Source organism: Choloepus didactylus, chromosome 22, assembly GCF_015220235.1.
Source record: "Choloepus didactylus isolate mChoDid1 chromosome 22, mChoDid1.pri, whole genome shotgun sequence".
NCBI lineage: Eukaryota > Metazoa > Chordata > Mammalia > Pilosa > Megalonychidae > Choloepus > Choloepus didactylus.
In genome coordinates, this window is record NC_051328.1 from 24,422,118 (window position 1) to 24,438,169 (window position 16,052).

A 16,052-nucleotide genomic window follows, 5' to 3' on the forward strand; every position below is an offset into this window, starting at 1 on the left:
AAACCTTATTTTGTTACCTTTCTTTTCCTCCTTTTGGTCAAAAAGGCATTCTCAATCCCTCGCCAGGGCCAGGCTAATTCCTGGGAGTCATGTCCCACATAGGGGGAAGGGTAATGAATTTATTTGCAGAGTTGGGCTTAGAGAGAGACGGGCCACGTCGAGCAACAAAAGAGGTTCTCTGGAAGTGACTCTTAGGCATAATTATAGGTAAGCTTAACCTGCCCCTTACAGCCATAAGTTTTACTAGAGCAAGCCTCAAGATTGAGGGCTTGACTTATCAAGTAGGTGGTTCCAAATTTCATATAACATATATTCTGTCCGAGATAAATGATCAGTGTCTCACATTATCTTCACTTACTTGTACAATCATCACTTGCAATTTTAAACAATTATAATAACCCCAAACACCCCAAAGCTCTTAAGCCTCTAATTTTTTACCTCTAGTATTAGTGTGGAACTAGTAAGATATTCCTATTAAATATAGTCTATAATATGCAGTAGGTATTCCCATAGACCATTCCATAGTTAACTCTTTGTACCAGTGTCATACCTTAGAAGTAGATCATGCAAGCACTTATTTATATTTGTAGTGCTATTCTGTGGGATACATACTTTTAAACAACACCTTTAAATCATGTTCACCTTCAATGTGGCACTGATACTTTTAATCCCATTAGCGAACTGTCATCACCTCTGTCCATTCCCATGCCTTTAAATTCACCCTCATTAACATGTCTGTATATATTAGGTTCTCATCCCCCCTTCTCTAGTTTCTGTCTGTCTCTAATTCCCCTGTATTCTACATTATAAGACACTAATTTTTACATTGTTCAGGGAGTTCACATTAGTGGTAACATACAATATCGCTCCTTTTGTATCTGACTTATTTCACTCAGCATTATGAAATAGTCTTTTGTGTGTTGCTTCTTTCACTTAGCATGTTTTTGGGCTCATCCATGTTACTTAAATCAGGACTTCATTCCTTTTTTATTGATGAATAGTATTGCATTGTATGGATGTACTGTGGTTCATTTTGTTTGTCCATTCACCAGTCAGTGGACATTTGGATTGTTTTCTGTTTTTGGCTATTATGAATAAAGTTGCTATGAATATTCACTTACAAGTCTTCATATAAGTATATGTTTTAATTTCTTTTGGATAGATACCTAGGAGTGAAACTGCTGGGTTGAAAGTTAAGTATATGTTGAACTTTTTAAGAAACTGTCAAACTTCTTCCAAAATGGCTGTACGATTTTATGTTCCCACCAGCAATTTCTGAGAGTTCTAGTTTCTCCATGTTTACTAAAGCTGCAAGACTGCAGTATACCAGAAATGGGTTGACTTTTTCAATAGGGTTTTATTAGGTTGCAACTTTACATTCAAAGGCCATGAAAATGTCCAAATTAAGGCATCAAGAGGAAGATACCTTCTCTAAGGAAAGGCTGTTGGCATCAGGGGTTCCTCGTGGCAAAGCACATGGTAACATCTGCTGGTCCTCTCCTGATTCTGTTTTCAATGGCTGTCTGCAAATGTCTTGGGGTATTTCTCTCTCTCTGGCCTCTCTCTGTGTTTCTGCCTTTTATCCTCTCATAAAGGGCTCCTAAAGGGTTAAGACCCACATTGAATTGGGTGGGTCACATCCAAGTTGAAACAACCTAACCAAAGTTCCCACCCACAATAAGTCTGCACCCACAAGAATGAGTTAAAAGAATGTGGGGTTTTCTGGGGTACATAACAGTTCCAAACCAGCACACTCCATGTCCTTGCCAACATTTGGTATTGTCAGGCTTTTTACAATAGCCATTCTAGTGGGTATGTAGTAGTTATTTAATTGGGATTTTAATTGGCATTTCCTTAATGATTAATGATGTTGAGCAGCTTTTCATATGCTTATTTATCATTTGCATATCTTTGGTGATGTGTCTATTCAAATGTTTGGCCTTTTGTAAGGAGTTTGTCTCATTATTAAGCAATAAGGTATATTCTTGATACAAGAATCAGATATATTTTCTCCCAGTCTATGGCTTGTTTTCATCTTCTTAACACTGTCTTTTTAAGTGCAAAAGTTTTTCATTTTAATGAAATCCAGTTTATCAATTTTTTGATTTATGAATTGTGCTTTTTGTGCCATATCTAAGAAATCTTTGTTTCATTCATCACAAGGATTTTCACCTATCTTTCCTTTTAAAGGTTTCATAATTTTAGCTCTTCTAAGATGCATTTATAGATATATATATGAGATTGTTCACATACCGTACAACTATCCAGAGATCCAAAGTACAAAGTGTACAATCAATTGCCCACAATACCATCACTCAGCTGTGCATCCATCACATTTTTTTTTTTTCAATTTTTAGAACACTTTCATTACTCCATGTGCCAGTTTGAATGTATTATGTCCCCCAGAAAAAGCCGTATTATTTGATGCAGTCTTGTGGGGCAGAAGTTTTGATGCTGATTAGATTTGCATGGAAATGCTCCCCACCCAACTGTAGGTGATAACTCTGATGAGATATTTCCATGGATGTGTGGCCCCACCCATTCAGGGTGGGCCTTGATCAGTGGAGCCATGTAAATGAGCTGATGGGCAGAGGGAACTCAGTGCAGCTGTGAGTGACATTTTGAAGAGGAGCTACAGCCAAGAGGGACAGTTTGAAGAAACCACAGGAGCTGCAGATGAGAGAGAGTTTGAAGATGGCCGTTGAAAGCAGACTCTTGCTCCGGAGAAGCTGAGAGAGGACAGATACCCCAAGTGCAACTAAGAGTGACATTTTTGAGGAACTGCAGCCCAGAGAGGAACGTCCTGGGAGAAAGCCATTTTGAAACCAGAACTTTGGAGCAGACACCAGCTACATGCCTTCCCAGCTAACAGAGGTTTTCCAGACACCATTCGCCATCTTCCAGTGAAGGTACCCAGTTGCTGATATGTTACCTCAGACACTTTATGGCCTTAAGACTGTAACTGTGTAACCAAATAAACTCCCTTTTATAAAAGCCAAGCTGTCTCTGGTGTTTTGCATTCCGGCAGCATTAGCAAACTAGAACACTCCAGAAAAGAAATAAAGACAAAAACAGGAAACTCAAATCCTCCCATACCCCCAATCACCTCCCCTCCATCATTGATTCACAGTTTTGGTATAGTACTTTTGTTACTGTTGATGAAAGAATGTTAAAATACTACTAAGTATAGTATACAGTTTGCAATAGGTATATATATTTTTCTTATATGCCTCTCTATTATCAACTTCTAGTTATAGTGTCATACATTTATTCTAGTTTGTGAGAGAGATTTCTAATATTTGTATAGTTAATCACAGACATTGTCCACCACAAGATTCACTGTTTCATACATTCCCATCTTTTAACCTCCAGCTTTCCTTCTGGTGAAATACTTGACTCTGAGCTTACCCTTTTCACCACCTTCACACACCCTTCAGCACTGTTAGTTATTCTCATAACATGCTACCATCACCCCTGTCTATTTCCAAACGTTTAAGTTCACCCTAGTTGAACATTCTGCTCATAATAAGCAACCACTCCCCATTCTTGAACCTCATTCTATATCCTGGTAACTTATATTTCATGTCTATGAGTTTACGTATTACAATTAGTTCATATCAGTAAGACCCTGCAATATTTGCCTTTATGTGTCTTATTTCACTCAATATAGTGCCCTCAGAGTTTCTTCGTCAACCCCTTTCTTTTAAGACGGTTTTGTTCACACACCATACATTTTGTCCTAAGTAAACAATCATTGGTTGCCTGTATTGTCACGTATTTATGTATTCAGCACCATCGCCACTATCTATATAAGGATGTCTCCATTTCTTCCACAAAGGAGGAGGAAGAGTCAAAGACGTCAGAGAGACAAAAGAAAAAGAAAAGAGAAAGAGAAAAAAACAACAACAAAAACAAAAACAAAAAAACATGACAGCTAGAAAGCAACAAAAGGAAAGATAGCATAGACTTAAAGTAAAGAGTCAGATGACATCACCAATGCCAGGAGTCCTGTATCCTTCCCCTATCCCACCCCACCCCCTTATGCATTTGGATTTGGTATATTGCCTTTGTTATTTTAAAGGAAGCATAATACAATGTTTTCATTAATTATGGTCTCTAGTTTGCATTGATTGTATTTTTCCCCAATCCCACCCCATTTTTAACACCTTGCAATGTTGACATTCATTTGTTCTACCTCATGTAAAAACATATTTGTACCTTTTATTACAATCATTGAGCACCTTAGGTTTCCCTGAGTTACACAGTCCCAATCTTTATCTGTCATCTTTTGTTCTGGTGTCCCACATGGTCCCAACCTTCCTCTTTCCTCCATACTCATAGTCATCTTTGTTCAGTGTACTCACATTGCTGTGCTACTATGTCCCAAAATTGTTTGCCAAACCTCTCACTTCTGTGTTTTCCTTTCTGTCTGCAGTGCTTCCTTTAGGGTTTCCTGTGGAGCAGGTTTCTTGTTCACAAATTCGGTCATTATCTGTTTGTCTGAGAATATTTTAAGCTTTTCCTCATATTTGAAGGACAGTTTTGCCGGATATAGGATTCTTGGTTGGTGTTTTTTTTCTTAAAGTATCTTAAATATATCACCCCACTACCTTCTTGCTTCCATGGTTTCTATTGAGAAATCCGCACATAGTCTTATTAAGCTTCTGTTGTATGTGATGGATCGCTTTTCTTTTGCTGCTTTTAGGATCTCTCTTTATCTTTGACATTTGATAATCCAATTATTATGTGTCTTGGTGTGGGCCTATTCAGATCTGTTCTGTTTGGGGTACCCTGCGCTTCTTGGATCTGTAATTTCATGTCTTTCATAAGAGATGGGAAATTTTCATCGATTACTTCCTCTTATTATTGCTTCTGCCCCTTTTCCCTTCTCTTCTCTGTCAGAGACACCCATGACACATACATTCAGGATTTTTGTTTTGTCCTTAAGTTCCTGGAGATTTTGCTCATATTTTTCCATTCTTTTCCCTATTTGTTCTTTTGTGTGTGTAGGCTTTCAGGTGCCTTGTTCTCCAGTTCCTGAGTGTTTCCTTCTGCCTCTTGGGATCTGCTGTTGTGTGTTACCATTGCGTCTTTCATCTTTTGTGTTGTGCCTTTCATTTCCATAGATTCTGCCAGTTGGTTTTTTGAACTTTCAATTTCTAACTTATGTACGCCCAGTGTTTTCATTATACGGTTCATCTCTTTTGCCATATCTTTCCTAAACTTTTTAAATTGACTTAGTATTAGTTGTTTAAATTTCTGTATCTCAGTTGAATTGTAAGTTTGTCCCTGTGACTGGGCCATAACTTTGTTTTTGTTAGTGTAGGTTGTAGTTTACTGTTGTCTAGGCATGGTTTTCCCAGACCAGAACGGGCTCTGGTCCCAGAAGGAAGAACTATTCAGTATCCAGTTTCTCTGAGGGTGTGTCTTAGAAAATTGGTACACCCTGTGAGGCCTTGGGTCACTGTGCTTTTCTGCCCAGCAGGTGGCGCCTGTCAGCCAGTAGCTCTTGACTGCTGTAAGGAGGTGTGGCTGTTTTCCCCCAGGCTCTGGGTTCTGGTTGTCAGTGGAAGGCAGGTAGTAGTGCTGGGCCCCTCCTCTTTCCTCTTAGGGAAGATAACCCCTAGGGAGAGGTCATTAGCATTTCAGTGGTCTCTCTGCCTGTGCTATCTCCACCCTTGTCTGGGTCAGAGTACTGAGAACTGAAAATGGCTGAGGCTTTTCCCACTGAGCCAAAACAGGGACAGAAAGCCCCCTTCATGGCCAGTCTGTGGCCACCCTCTGGCTCTCCAAGGTCAGTCTTCACCCAAAGCCTCTGTCTGCTTGTTGGGGATTTGTATCAAGCAGTTCACGCTTGTTAATTAAAACCCTAGTTGGAGCTCAGCTGAGTTATATTCACTTGCTCAGAGAGAGCTGCTCTCAAGCTCTACAAGGCTTTGCAGCTTAGTCCTTGGGGGCAGGAGGCTCCCAGCTTGGATCTGCAGTTTTTACTTACAGATTTTATCTTGCGATCTTGGGCATTCCTCCCAATTCAGTCTGGTGTATGATGAACGGATGGTCATGTTTGTCACCCTGCAGTTATTCCAGATTATTTACTAGTTGTTCCTGGTTGTTTATTAGTTGTTCCAGGGGGGCTAACTAGCTTCCACTTCTTTCTATGTCACCATCTTAGATCCTCCTCCTATGATCCATTTTTGTAACAGCTTTATTGATGTATAATGAATTTATCATACAATTCATCCATTTAAAATATATAATTCAGTGACTTTTAGTATATGCACAGAGTTGTGCAACCATCACCACAATCACTTCTAGAATATTTTCATCTGTGATCTAGTTTGGGTTAATTTTTATATATGATTTGAGGCAATTCTACAGTTTTATCCAAAGGAATAAACAAGATTGTGTGCATGTATCAATATGGATATTCTTTGCAATTTTTAAATACTAAAAAAATTATAACTCTATGTAACCAACAATAGAGTATTGGTTGAGTAATTTATAATATATTTTTATTATAAAGTGAAATACTAATTAGTCATTTAAAATGACTTCTAAAGAAGATATACAAATGGCCAATAAGCCCTTGAAAAGATGCTTAGCTTCATTAGTTATTACAAAAATAGAAATCAAAACCACAATGAGATATAATCTCACACCTATTAGGAGGGCTAGAACAAAAAAATGATAATAACAAGTGTTCCTAAGGATGTGGGGAAATTGGAGCCCTCATGCATTGGTGGTGCAAATGTAAATTGGTACAGCCATTGTGGAAAACATTTGACAATTCTTTAAAAAGTTCAACATAGAGTTCTCATATGACCTGGCAGTTCTGTTCTTAGGTATATACCCAAGAGAACTGAAAACGTACATGCAAAAACTTGTACCTGAATGTTCATAGCAGTATTATTCATAATAGCTCAAACGTGGAAACGATCCACATATTCATCAACTGACAAATGGATAAACAAAATGTAATACATCTCTATAATGGAATAATATTCAGCCATTGAAAAACCTGTTGATTATTAAACAAAAATGATAAAGACTTTCTTTTCTACAAGAGAAGCAAGTTTGTTCTAAATACAAATATCTTGTTAAAGGTAGAAAAGGGAATGGAGGGGAAGAAGAGGGGAAAGTAGCTTACATTGGTTTGTTTTTCAGAGTCCCCTGTGTTCAGTTCAATATCTTTTCCTTGTAGCATCCTGGTGGAGAAGAAGTTCTGCTGGAACAAGCTGGTTTGGATGCAAGTGAAAGCTTTGAAGATGTAGGCCATTCCTCCGATGCCAGAGAAATGCTGAAGGAGTACTATATTGGTGATGTCCATCCGGTAAGGACCAGCTGAGCTTGTAGCTCTAATGGAGAGGAAACCACTAACCAGTCATAGAACAGGATGGGGGAATGAATTATTAAAATAGAAATCCATTCAATCCAGCTTTACATCTAGCCTTACTATGCTAAAATGTAGCTTTTTGTTTGCAAAGACATGCGTATTATCTCTGAAAAGCTAGGGAAACTGATTTTGGATTATTAATTAATTAATTAATTTTTATAATTTAGTTAATAATATTTCTACCCAAAATAGTGTTTTGGTGGATAACTATCCCTTAAGGCAATGACTTTAAGCCATACCTACATAACATTTAACAAAGAACCCTGATAAGCTCAGAGTAGGGGTCAACAGCACTGAAGTCTCCAAGGGAATTCCCTGCTACGAGAATGTTGTCTCATGTTCCAAGGTTAGAATCAAGTTCATAGTGAGAATTCATTTGGATGTACCTTAAAATATTATTTGTTTTCTTTTTCACAGAGTGACATTAAAACTGAAAGTGGTAGCAAGGTAAGTTATCAGTTTATCTTGTGTTTCAGGTGTTTATATTTCTCTTTACTCACACAAAATTGATTTTTTTAAAAAATTATTTTAACAGGAGAAGCATTATTTTTTTCCCAAGCATATATCCAGTTTTTCAGGAATTTGGACTCAGTACCATTTCAGGAGAAAAGGATAACTGAGTCTTCAACAGTAGGAAACATTTCATTAATGCTTCTTCATGTTTAAAAAAAAAAGTGAAATCCCAAAACTGTACAGTGTATGGTTTTGAAAGAAATTAGTTTATGGGTTCAATTGTAAAAAAGTATCTCTTAGACTACATAGAACAGGTAATAATAATTACTTCTGTGTTGGAAAAAGAATTGTAAAGTTGATTTTCTCTTACACTTTTTTTTCCTTTATCTTTACTACTGAAGGAGTTGTAGACTGAACTTATTGTCTTGACTAGAACAGCCTTTCTATCCCTATTTCCCAAATTTTATTTCTTTATCTGGTAGGCTCAAATTGTTCTACATTCTTCCCATTTACTCTGTGGAATACAGCAAAAACAAAAGATTAAGTATTTGGAAAACCTTAATCTGTACTGCATTATGTATCAGGAAGAAAACAGGAAAGGCTTTTCTGTTGCCCACCAGCTGCGTGGTTCATCTCCTTTATTCCCTTTCAATTTGTCCTTGCCTTCAAATAGCTATTACTGTATCCTCTAATTTAAAGGGACAGAAGTTTAGGTGCTACCTAGAACATCCTATATTCTCCTTGTGGCTGCTTACTTCTGTTTTTTTAGTGAGTCAGAATTCTGAAAAGGTTTGACACAAAAATTAAAGTTGGCCTAGATACAAGAATTATTGCAACTCATCTGTTGCCCTGCAATCCAGAGTGTTTGTGTAAATTAGCTGTTCCATCTTACTACATTCTGCTACTCTGAACTATTGAATTGTTTATGAAAGGGGGATAAAATGTTTCTTGAAACACTTTGTAAGCATTGTTGGTATGTTTGACCTCCCTTCCTGACATATGTACTGTCCATTCCTAAATCCTCACTTCTGTTATTAAGGCAGAATTTGAATTAAGCATGGCCTTGTTTAGTATATTGAACATATCCAGAAAATATCACTCTCAGAGGTCAGCATTGGATTCAAAAGGGCTTCCTGTTAATATAAGAGATGTACCTTGTATCTAGGAGTCAAACCATTTCTGCTCAGCAACTGGGAGAGCACCCTTTTTATTAAAACAGTAGAAAAATATTTTTGCAATTAAAATATCTTGAAGTCTATAGATGTTTCTTGCTGCTGTTTTGTTTCATTGGTGGTATTGTAGGTACATAGGACCATTCTTAGGAATGGAGACCAATGTGTCTCAAATTCTGTTCCTGTACCACCTATATTAGAATTCCTTAGCATGTTTTTTGAAATATGTATTTCTGGGCTTCCACCACTACTGATTCAGAATCTCTGGAGATGGGACTTGGGAGTTTGCATTTTAAGTAACCCAGTTGATAAGTTGGTACCCTAGAACTAAAGTTTTTGGAGTACTGATCAAATGCTGAATGATATGCCCATCGTTTAATTCCAAAACTTAAAGAAATGTAATTCTCTACTTTTTTTAATGCAATTTTATTGAGAGATATTCACATACCATACAGTCATCCAAAGTGTACAATCAGTTGTTCACAGTATCATCACATAGTTGTGCATTCATCACCACACTCAATTTTTTAAACATTTTCATTACTCCAGAAAATAAGAATAAAAATAGAAGTAAAAAAGAACACCCAAACATCTCATACTCCCCCCCCCCATTATTCATTTACTTTTTGTCCCCCTTTTTTCTACTTTATCCATACACTGGATAAAGGGAGTGTGAGCCACCAGGTTTTCACAATCATGCCATCACACCATATAAGCTATATAGTTATATGGTCATCTTTAAGAATCGAGGATAGTGGATTGCAGTTCAGCAATTTCAGGTATTTCGTTTTAGCTGTTCTAGTACACTAAAAACCAAAAAGGGATATCTATATAATGCATAAGAAGAACTTCCAGAATGACCTCTTGACACCATTTGAGATCACTCAGCCACTGAAACTTTATTTTGTTGCATTTCTCTTACCCCTTTTGGTCAGAAAGGCTTTCTCAATCCCAGGATGCTGGGTCCAGGCTCATCCCCAGAAGTCATTCCCATGTTGCCAGGGAGATTTATACCCCTGGGAGTCATGTCCTACATAGGGGAGAAGGTAGTGAGTTTACCAGCTGAGTGGGCCTAGAGAGAGACAGGCCACATCCAAGCAGCAAAAGAGGTTCTCTGGAGGTAGCTCTTAGTTTTTTCTTTTTTAATTATAGATTTTTTTTCTGTTATGCTCTCACATCTGTTTGAATATTTTTGATTGATATCTTCCTCTTAACTATAGTATTTTTCAGTGTGCCCCCCCCCCCTTTTTAAATTCAGTTTTATTGAGATTATTCACATACCATAGAGTCATCCATGGTATACAGTCAACTGTTCTGGGGGTGACTCTTAGGCATCATTATAAGTAGGCTTAGCCTCTCCTTTGCAGTAACAAGCTTCATAAGGGCAAGCGCCGAGATCAAGGACTTGGCTTACTACAATGGTATTCTCCAGTGCTTGCAAAAATATCAGGAATTCCCCAGGTGGGGAAATTTAATGTTTCCGCATTTTTCCCCAGGCCCTAAAGGGGGCTTTGCAAATTCTTTTTATTCTCTGCTCAAATTACTCTGGGATGTATCGGGTTTTCACGATACCCCATACAAACCAACCAGATCTCGTCCCCTGTTCAAGGTTCCATGTAATTATGGTGTTGGAATAAACTGACTATACAAGTTAAATATTATAGCATGCTACAGAAAGTATAGATTTTGCACAAAATAAACATCTCTTCTTTTGGCCTCACACAGAAGCTGAGGTTTTAAAACATAATCAATACCATCCTTTTCCCTTTAGTCTGGTTTACCTTAGTTCTAAACAAGTCCATTTCATTCATATCTCTAATTGAAGTCTGATCTCTCTTTCAGCTTTTTAAACATTGGCTGTATAGGGTAATGCTGACATTCATAGCTGCTGAATTCTGGCTCTAAGTCTCAGGTGTCACACAGATACCAAAGTTACAGGGACTGACCAGGTTATACACAAGCAGCCCAGCAGCTCAGAATTTAGAGATTACCATTAAAACTCATTAAAGCTGTAAGAGCTTACAATCTAGGAACCTTTACCATAGGCATTCCCTTGATAATCTATGCCCTCAGATTCAGTTCTCACAGTTTGCACATTACAGTTAGTTCATATTAGTGAGGCATTATAATGTTTGTCTTTTCAATTCTGGCTTATTTCACTCAGCATACTGTCCACAAGGTCCATTCACCTACATGCATACCTCACAACTTCATTTCTTCTTGCCACCGCTTGGTAATACATTGTATGTATACACCACAGTTCACCATACAGTTTATCAGTCCATGTACCCCTAGGCCATTTCCATCCATTGCAAATCATAAATATGGCTGCCATAAACACCAGTGTGCAATGTCCACTCATGTCCCTGCTCTCAGTTCTTCCAAGTATATACTCAGTAATGGGGTTGCAGGACTATATGGCAACCCCATAGTTAGCTTCTTGTGGAACTACCGCACTGCCAGCTGGCGTGTGCCATTCTGCTTCCCTACCAACAGGAATAGATACATCCCTCTCTTCACATTTCCTCCTGCACTTGTATCCGTGTGTTTATTTTTTTAACAGTTTTATACATATACCATAGAATCCACCCTAAGTAAACAATCAATGATTCCCAGTATTATCGCGTAATTATGCATTCACCACCAAAATCTATATGAGGACATTTCCATCTCTTCCGCCAAAGAAAGAGGAAGAGGAGAAAAAAAAAAAATGAAGAATAAAAATACAAAAGATAGAAGAAAAATTAAAATAAAATACAATGAAAAGTTCAGACATCACCACCACCACTGGGAATCCCATATCGCTCACTTATATACCCGTCTTTTTTTCTTACCTTTTTTTATTGAAATATATTCACATACCATACAATCATCCAAAGTATAAAACAGTTGTTCACAGTATCATCATATAGTTGTGCATTCATTGCCAAAATCAATTTTTGAACATTTTTGTTACTCCAAAAAATAAAAATAAAAGTAAAAACACTCAAAATGTCTCATATCCCTCCTTCCCCATATTAGTCATTTACTTTTTGTTCCCATTTTTCTACTCATTTGTTCATACATTGGGTAAAAGGAGTGGAGTGTGAGCCATAGGTTTTCACAATCACACGGTCACGCTATATAAGCCATATAGTTGTACTCTCGCCTTCAAGAGTCAAGGATATTTCAGCAGTTTCAGATATTTCCTTCTAACTATTCTGATCAACTAAAAACTAGAGAGGGATAAATATATATAATGCATAAGAGTTACCTCCAGAATGATATCTTGACTCCATTTGAAATCTCTCAGCCACTGAAACTTAATTTTGTTTCATTTCTCTTTCTCCTTTTGGTCCAGAAGGCTTTCTTGATGAAGGGTCCAGGCTCATCCCTGGGGGTCACAACCCACGTTGCCAGGGAGATTTACATCCCTGGGAGTCATGTCCCACATAGGGAGAGAGCAGTGAGTTTTCCTGCTGAGTTGGTTTAGAGAGAGAGGCCACATCTGAGCAACGAAAGAGGCCCTCTAGGGTAACCCTTAGGCACCATTTTGTTTAGGCTTAGCCTCTCCTTTGCAGTAACAAGCTTCATAAGGATAAGCCCCAAGATCGAGGTCTCTGCCTACTGAGCTGATAGTTCCCAATGCTTGGGAGAATATCAGGAATTACCCAGCTGGAGAAGTTTAATATTTCCACAGTTTTCCCCAGTCCTTCAAGGGGGCTTTGCAAATACTTTTTATTCTCTGCCCAGATTATTCTGGGTTGTATCAGGGCCTCGTGCTAACCCGTACAAACCAGCAAGATCTCACTCTCTAGTAAAGGTTCCATGTAATTATGGTGTTTGAGTAAACTGACCATACAAGTTAAATTATATAGTATGCTACAGAAAATAAAAATTTTTGCACCAAATAAACATCTCTTCCTTTGGTCCCACACAGAAGCCAAATTTTAAAAACATGTTAATATCATCCTCTACCCTTTAGTCTGATCTACCCCAATCTTAACCAAGTCCATTTCATCCATATCTCCATCTGACCTCCTTTTCCGCCTCTTTAACACTTGTTTCATGGTGCAATGCCAACGCTCACGGCTGCCGAACTCTGGCTCTGAGTTCCAGGCCCCAGACAGACTCCCGAAGGTCCAGGGACTGAGCATGTCACACACAAACAGCTCAGTATCTCAAACTTTAGAATTAACTCTTACAACTCATGAATAGATGTGACTGCTCTAAGAACTTACAATCTAGGAAACTTTACATAAGCCTTCCCCTGATAACCCATGCTCCCAGATTCAATTCTCAGACTTTGCACATTATTATTAGTTCATATTAGTGAGGCATTATGATGTTTGTCTTTTCATTTCTGGCTTATTCACCCAACCTTCTTTCCTCATGGTCCATTCACCTAGTTACATACCTCATAACTTCATTTCTTCTTGCTGCTCCCTCATGCAAAAACATTCTTATGTTTGTACATGTAATGACACTCATTGATCACTCTAGTTTTCACTAAGTTATATAGTCCCAGTCTTTATGTTCTATCTTTCCTTCTGGTGTCATACATACCCCTAACTTTCTTTTTCAGTCATGTTCACAGTCATCTTTTTTCAGTGTACTTACAGTATTGTGCTGCCATCACACAGTACTGTGGTATCCATTTCTGTATCTCTACAATCAATCCTCTATAAAATTCTATACTCCTTCAACATCAAATGTCCGATCTCTACCCTCTTTCTATCTCCTAATATCTTCATTTCTACACCCTTCTCCAAATCTCTCTCTCCTGTCTTTTCCTGTCTGTCTGTAGCACTCCCTTTAATATTATCTGTAGAGGAGGTCTCCTGTTCACAAACTCTGTCAGTGTCTGTTTATCTGTAAATATTTTTAACTCTCCCTCATTTTTGAAGGACAGTTTTGCCAGGTATAGGATTCTTGGTAGGCAGTTTTTATTTTTCAGTATCTTGAATATATCATACCATTGCCCACCTGCCTTCATGGTTTCTGCTGAGAGATCCACACTTAGTCTTATCAATCTTCCCTTGTATGTGATAGATTGCTTTTCTCTTGCTGCTTTCAGAATTCTCTCTTTGTCTTTGACTTTTGAATATCTGATTAGTAAGTGTCTTGGAGTAGGACTGTTTGGATTATTTGTTTGTGGTATGCTGTGCTTCTTGGATCTGTAATTTTATGTCTTTCATAAGAGGATTGGGAAATTTTCATTGATTATTTCCTCTGTTATTCCTTCTGCCCGCTTTTCCCTTCTCTTCTCCTTCTGTGACACCTGTAATGCATATATTTGTGCGCTTCATGTTGTCATTCAGTTTCCTGAGACCCTGCTCGTATTTTTCCATTCTTTTCCATATCTGTTCCTTTGTGGACAGGATTTCAGCTGTCCTGTCCTCCAGCTCACTGATTCTTTCTTCTGCCTCTCCAGGTCTGCTGTTGTGTGTCTCCTTTGTGTTTTTCATCTCTTCTATTGTGCCTTTCATTCCCAAAAGTTCTGCCTTTTGTTTTTTCATGCTTACAAATTCTTCCTTATGATCACCCAGTGTAGTCTTTATATCCTTCATTTCTTTTATCACATTCTCTCTCAACTCGTTGACTGATTTAAAAGATTTGCTTGAACATCTATAATTAATTTTTTCAATTCAATTTCATATCTTCCCATTTCCTAATGTGGCTTATGATTTTTTGCTGTCTAGGCAGGCATCTGATTTTCTTGATTGGTTTATTTTGGAGGTTGTTTTCTCTTTTACCTAAGGTTTTCTTATTGGTTAACTTTGATCTCTCTCTCTCTTTGTTTCTCTCCCTGGCCAGTTGTCAGATTGACTCTGCCTCCCCAGTCTTACCCCTAAAATCAGGCACCCACTGTGGCCTGCCACAGGGTTGGGAGGTAGGCATGGGCACTCCAGCAGGTTCACTGTGTGTGGTAGTACAAATCTGCTGGCTTCCAGTGATGCTATATTTTCCATAGGCTAACAAGATCTGGGTTTGTTTTGGGTCCCTGCTTTAACAGTTGGGTCTTCCCTATTTCTCAGCCAAAACAGAGCTGGGTTTCCATAAAGGATGTGTAGAACAACCTCTGTGCTCCTAGGAAAGGGTTGGAAACATCTTTTAAAAAGTATTTTACTATCTTTGCACTTTCTGACTGTCCAGCAGATGGCGCTTTTCGGTAACTTAATCTTTAAGAGTCTGCTTTGCCTCCCAGCACAGGGTTTGTATGACTCAGCAGGATTCCTGTGCCCTCATTTTGCTGGCCAAAATCTGGCTTATTTTGGGGCTCCATCTATGGCACACTACTCCCTCAGATGACCCAGCACTCCAGCTGTCCCCACAGCAAGGAAATGGCCACTGGCTGCTGCTTCCCTCAAGGGTGGGGGAAGAAATTTCAGACCTAGGGTTGGAAACAGATTCTGTCCACATTTTCTCAGTCTCTTTGTCCCTCACTGATCTGAGCCTTGAAATGTCCTCACCTGTCCACCGGGTCTTCAAACAGTGAGTGTATTTTTCACTGCTGTGAGAGATTTTAAGATCTGTGTCCTTGGTGGGAGGGTTCTGGTCTGCTGTTTCTGTGCCTTTCCCACACAGAGACCAAATGAGGGGGAGGAGAGGGGACTGGCTAGTCTGGGATGGAAAATTCCTACCTGATATTTCTTCTATTTCTTCAGTTTGACATTTGGAGGGTGTTTCTCCAGTTTATATCCTGCTCCAGAGTTTCAAACAATTCACAATTGTCCTTTTTTTCATTTAATATTTGTAGAGAAGTTTCCAATAGCTGTTTATGTCACCGTGTTGATGATGTCACCTATACCCCTCTTATAGACATTAGCTTTGGTATATTGCCTTTTTTACAATTAATGGAAGTATCTTTAAATGTTACTGTTAACTATAAAGTCTAGTTTGCATTGATTGTGCTGTTTCTCCTATACCTTCCAATTTTCAACTCCTTGCAATGTTGGCATTCCTTTGTTCTCCCTCATTTAAAAACATTCTTATATTGTACATTTTATAACCATCATTGACTACTCTAGGTTTTGTTAAGTTATACAATCCCA

The 16,052-nt window shown here is 38.3% G+C and overlaps 1 protein-coding gene across 6 annotated transcripts in view; it reads left to right on the forward strand.

The window, feature by feature from the left end:
• Nucleotides 1-16,052, forward strand: part of LOC119518528 (cytochrome b5 type B) — a 179,941-nt gene that overhangs the window by 38,746 nt on the left and 125,143 nt on the right. For all 6 annotated transcript variants that reach the window (XR_005213797.1, XR_005213795.1, XR_005213796.1 and 3 more), the window contains exons 2-3: nucleotides 7,202-7,330; nucleotides 7,811-7,840. Coding sequence is in view for 3 of the 6 variants with exons in the window: in XM_037815728.1 (XP_037671656.1) it covers nucleotides 7,202-7,330; nucleotides 7,811-7,840 (159 nt within the window). In the remaining 3 variants the exon portion in view is untranslated. The remainder of the gene's footprint in view (nucleotides 1-7,201; nucleotides 7,331-7,810; nucleotides 7,841-16,052) is intronic.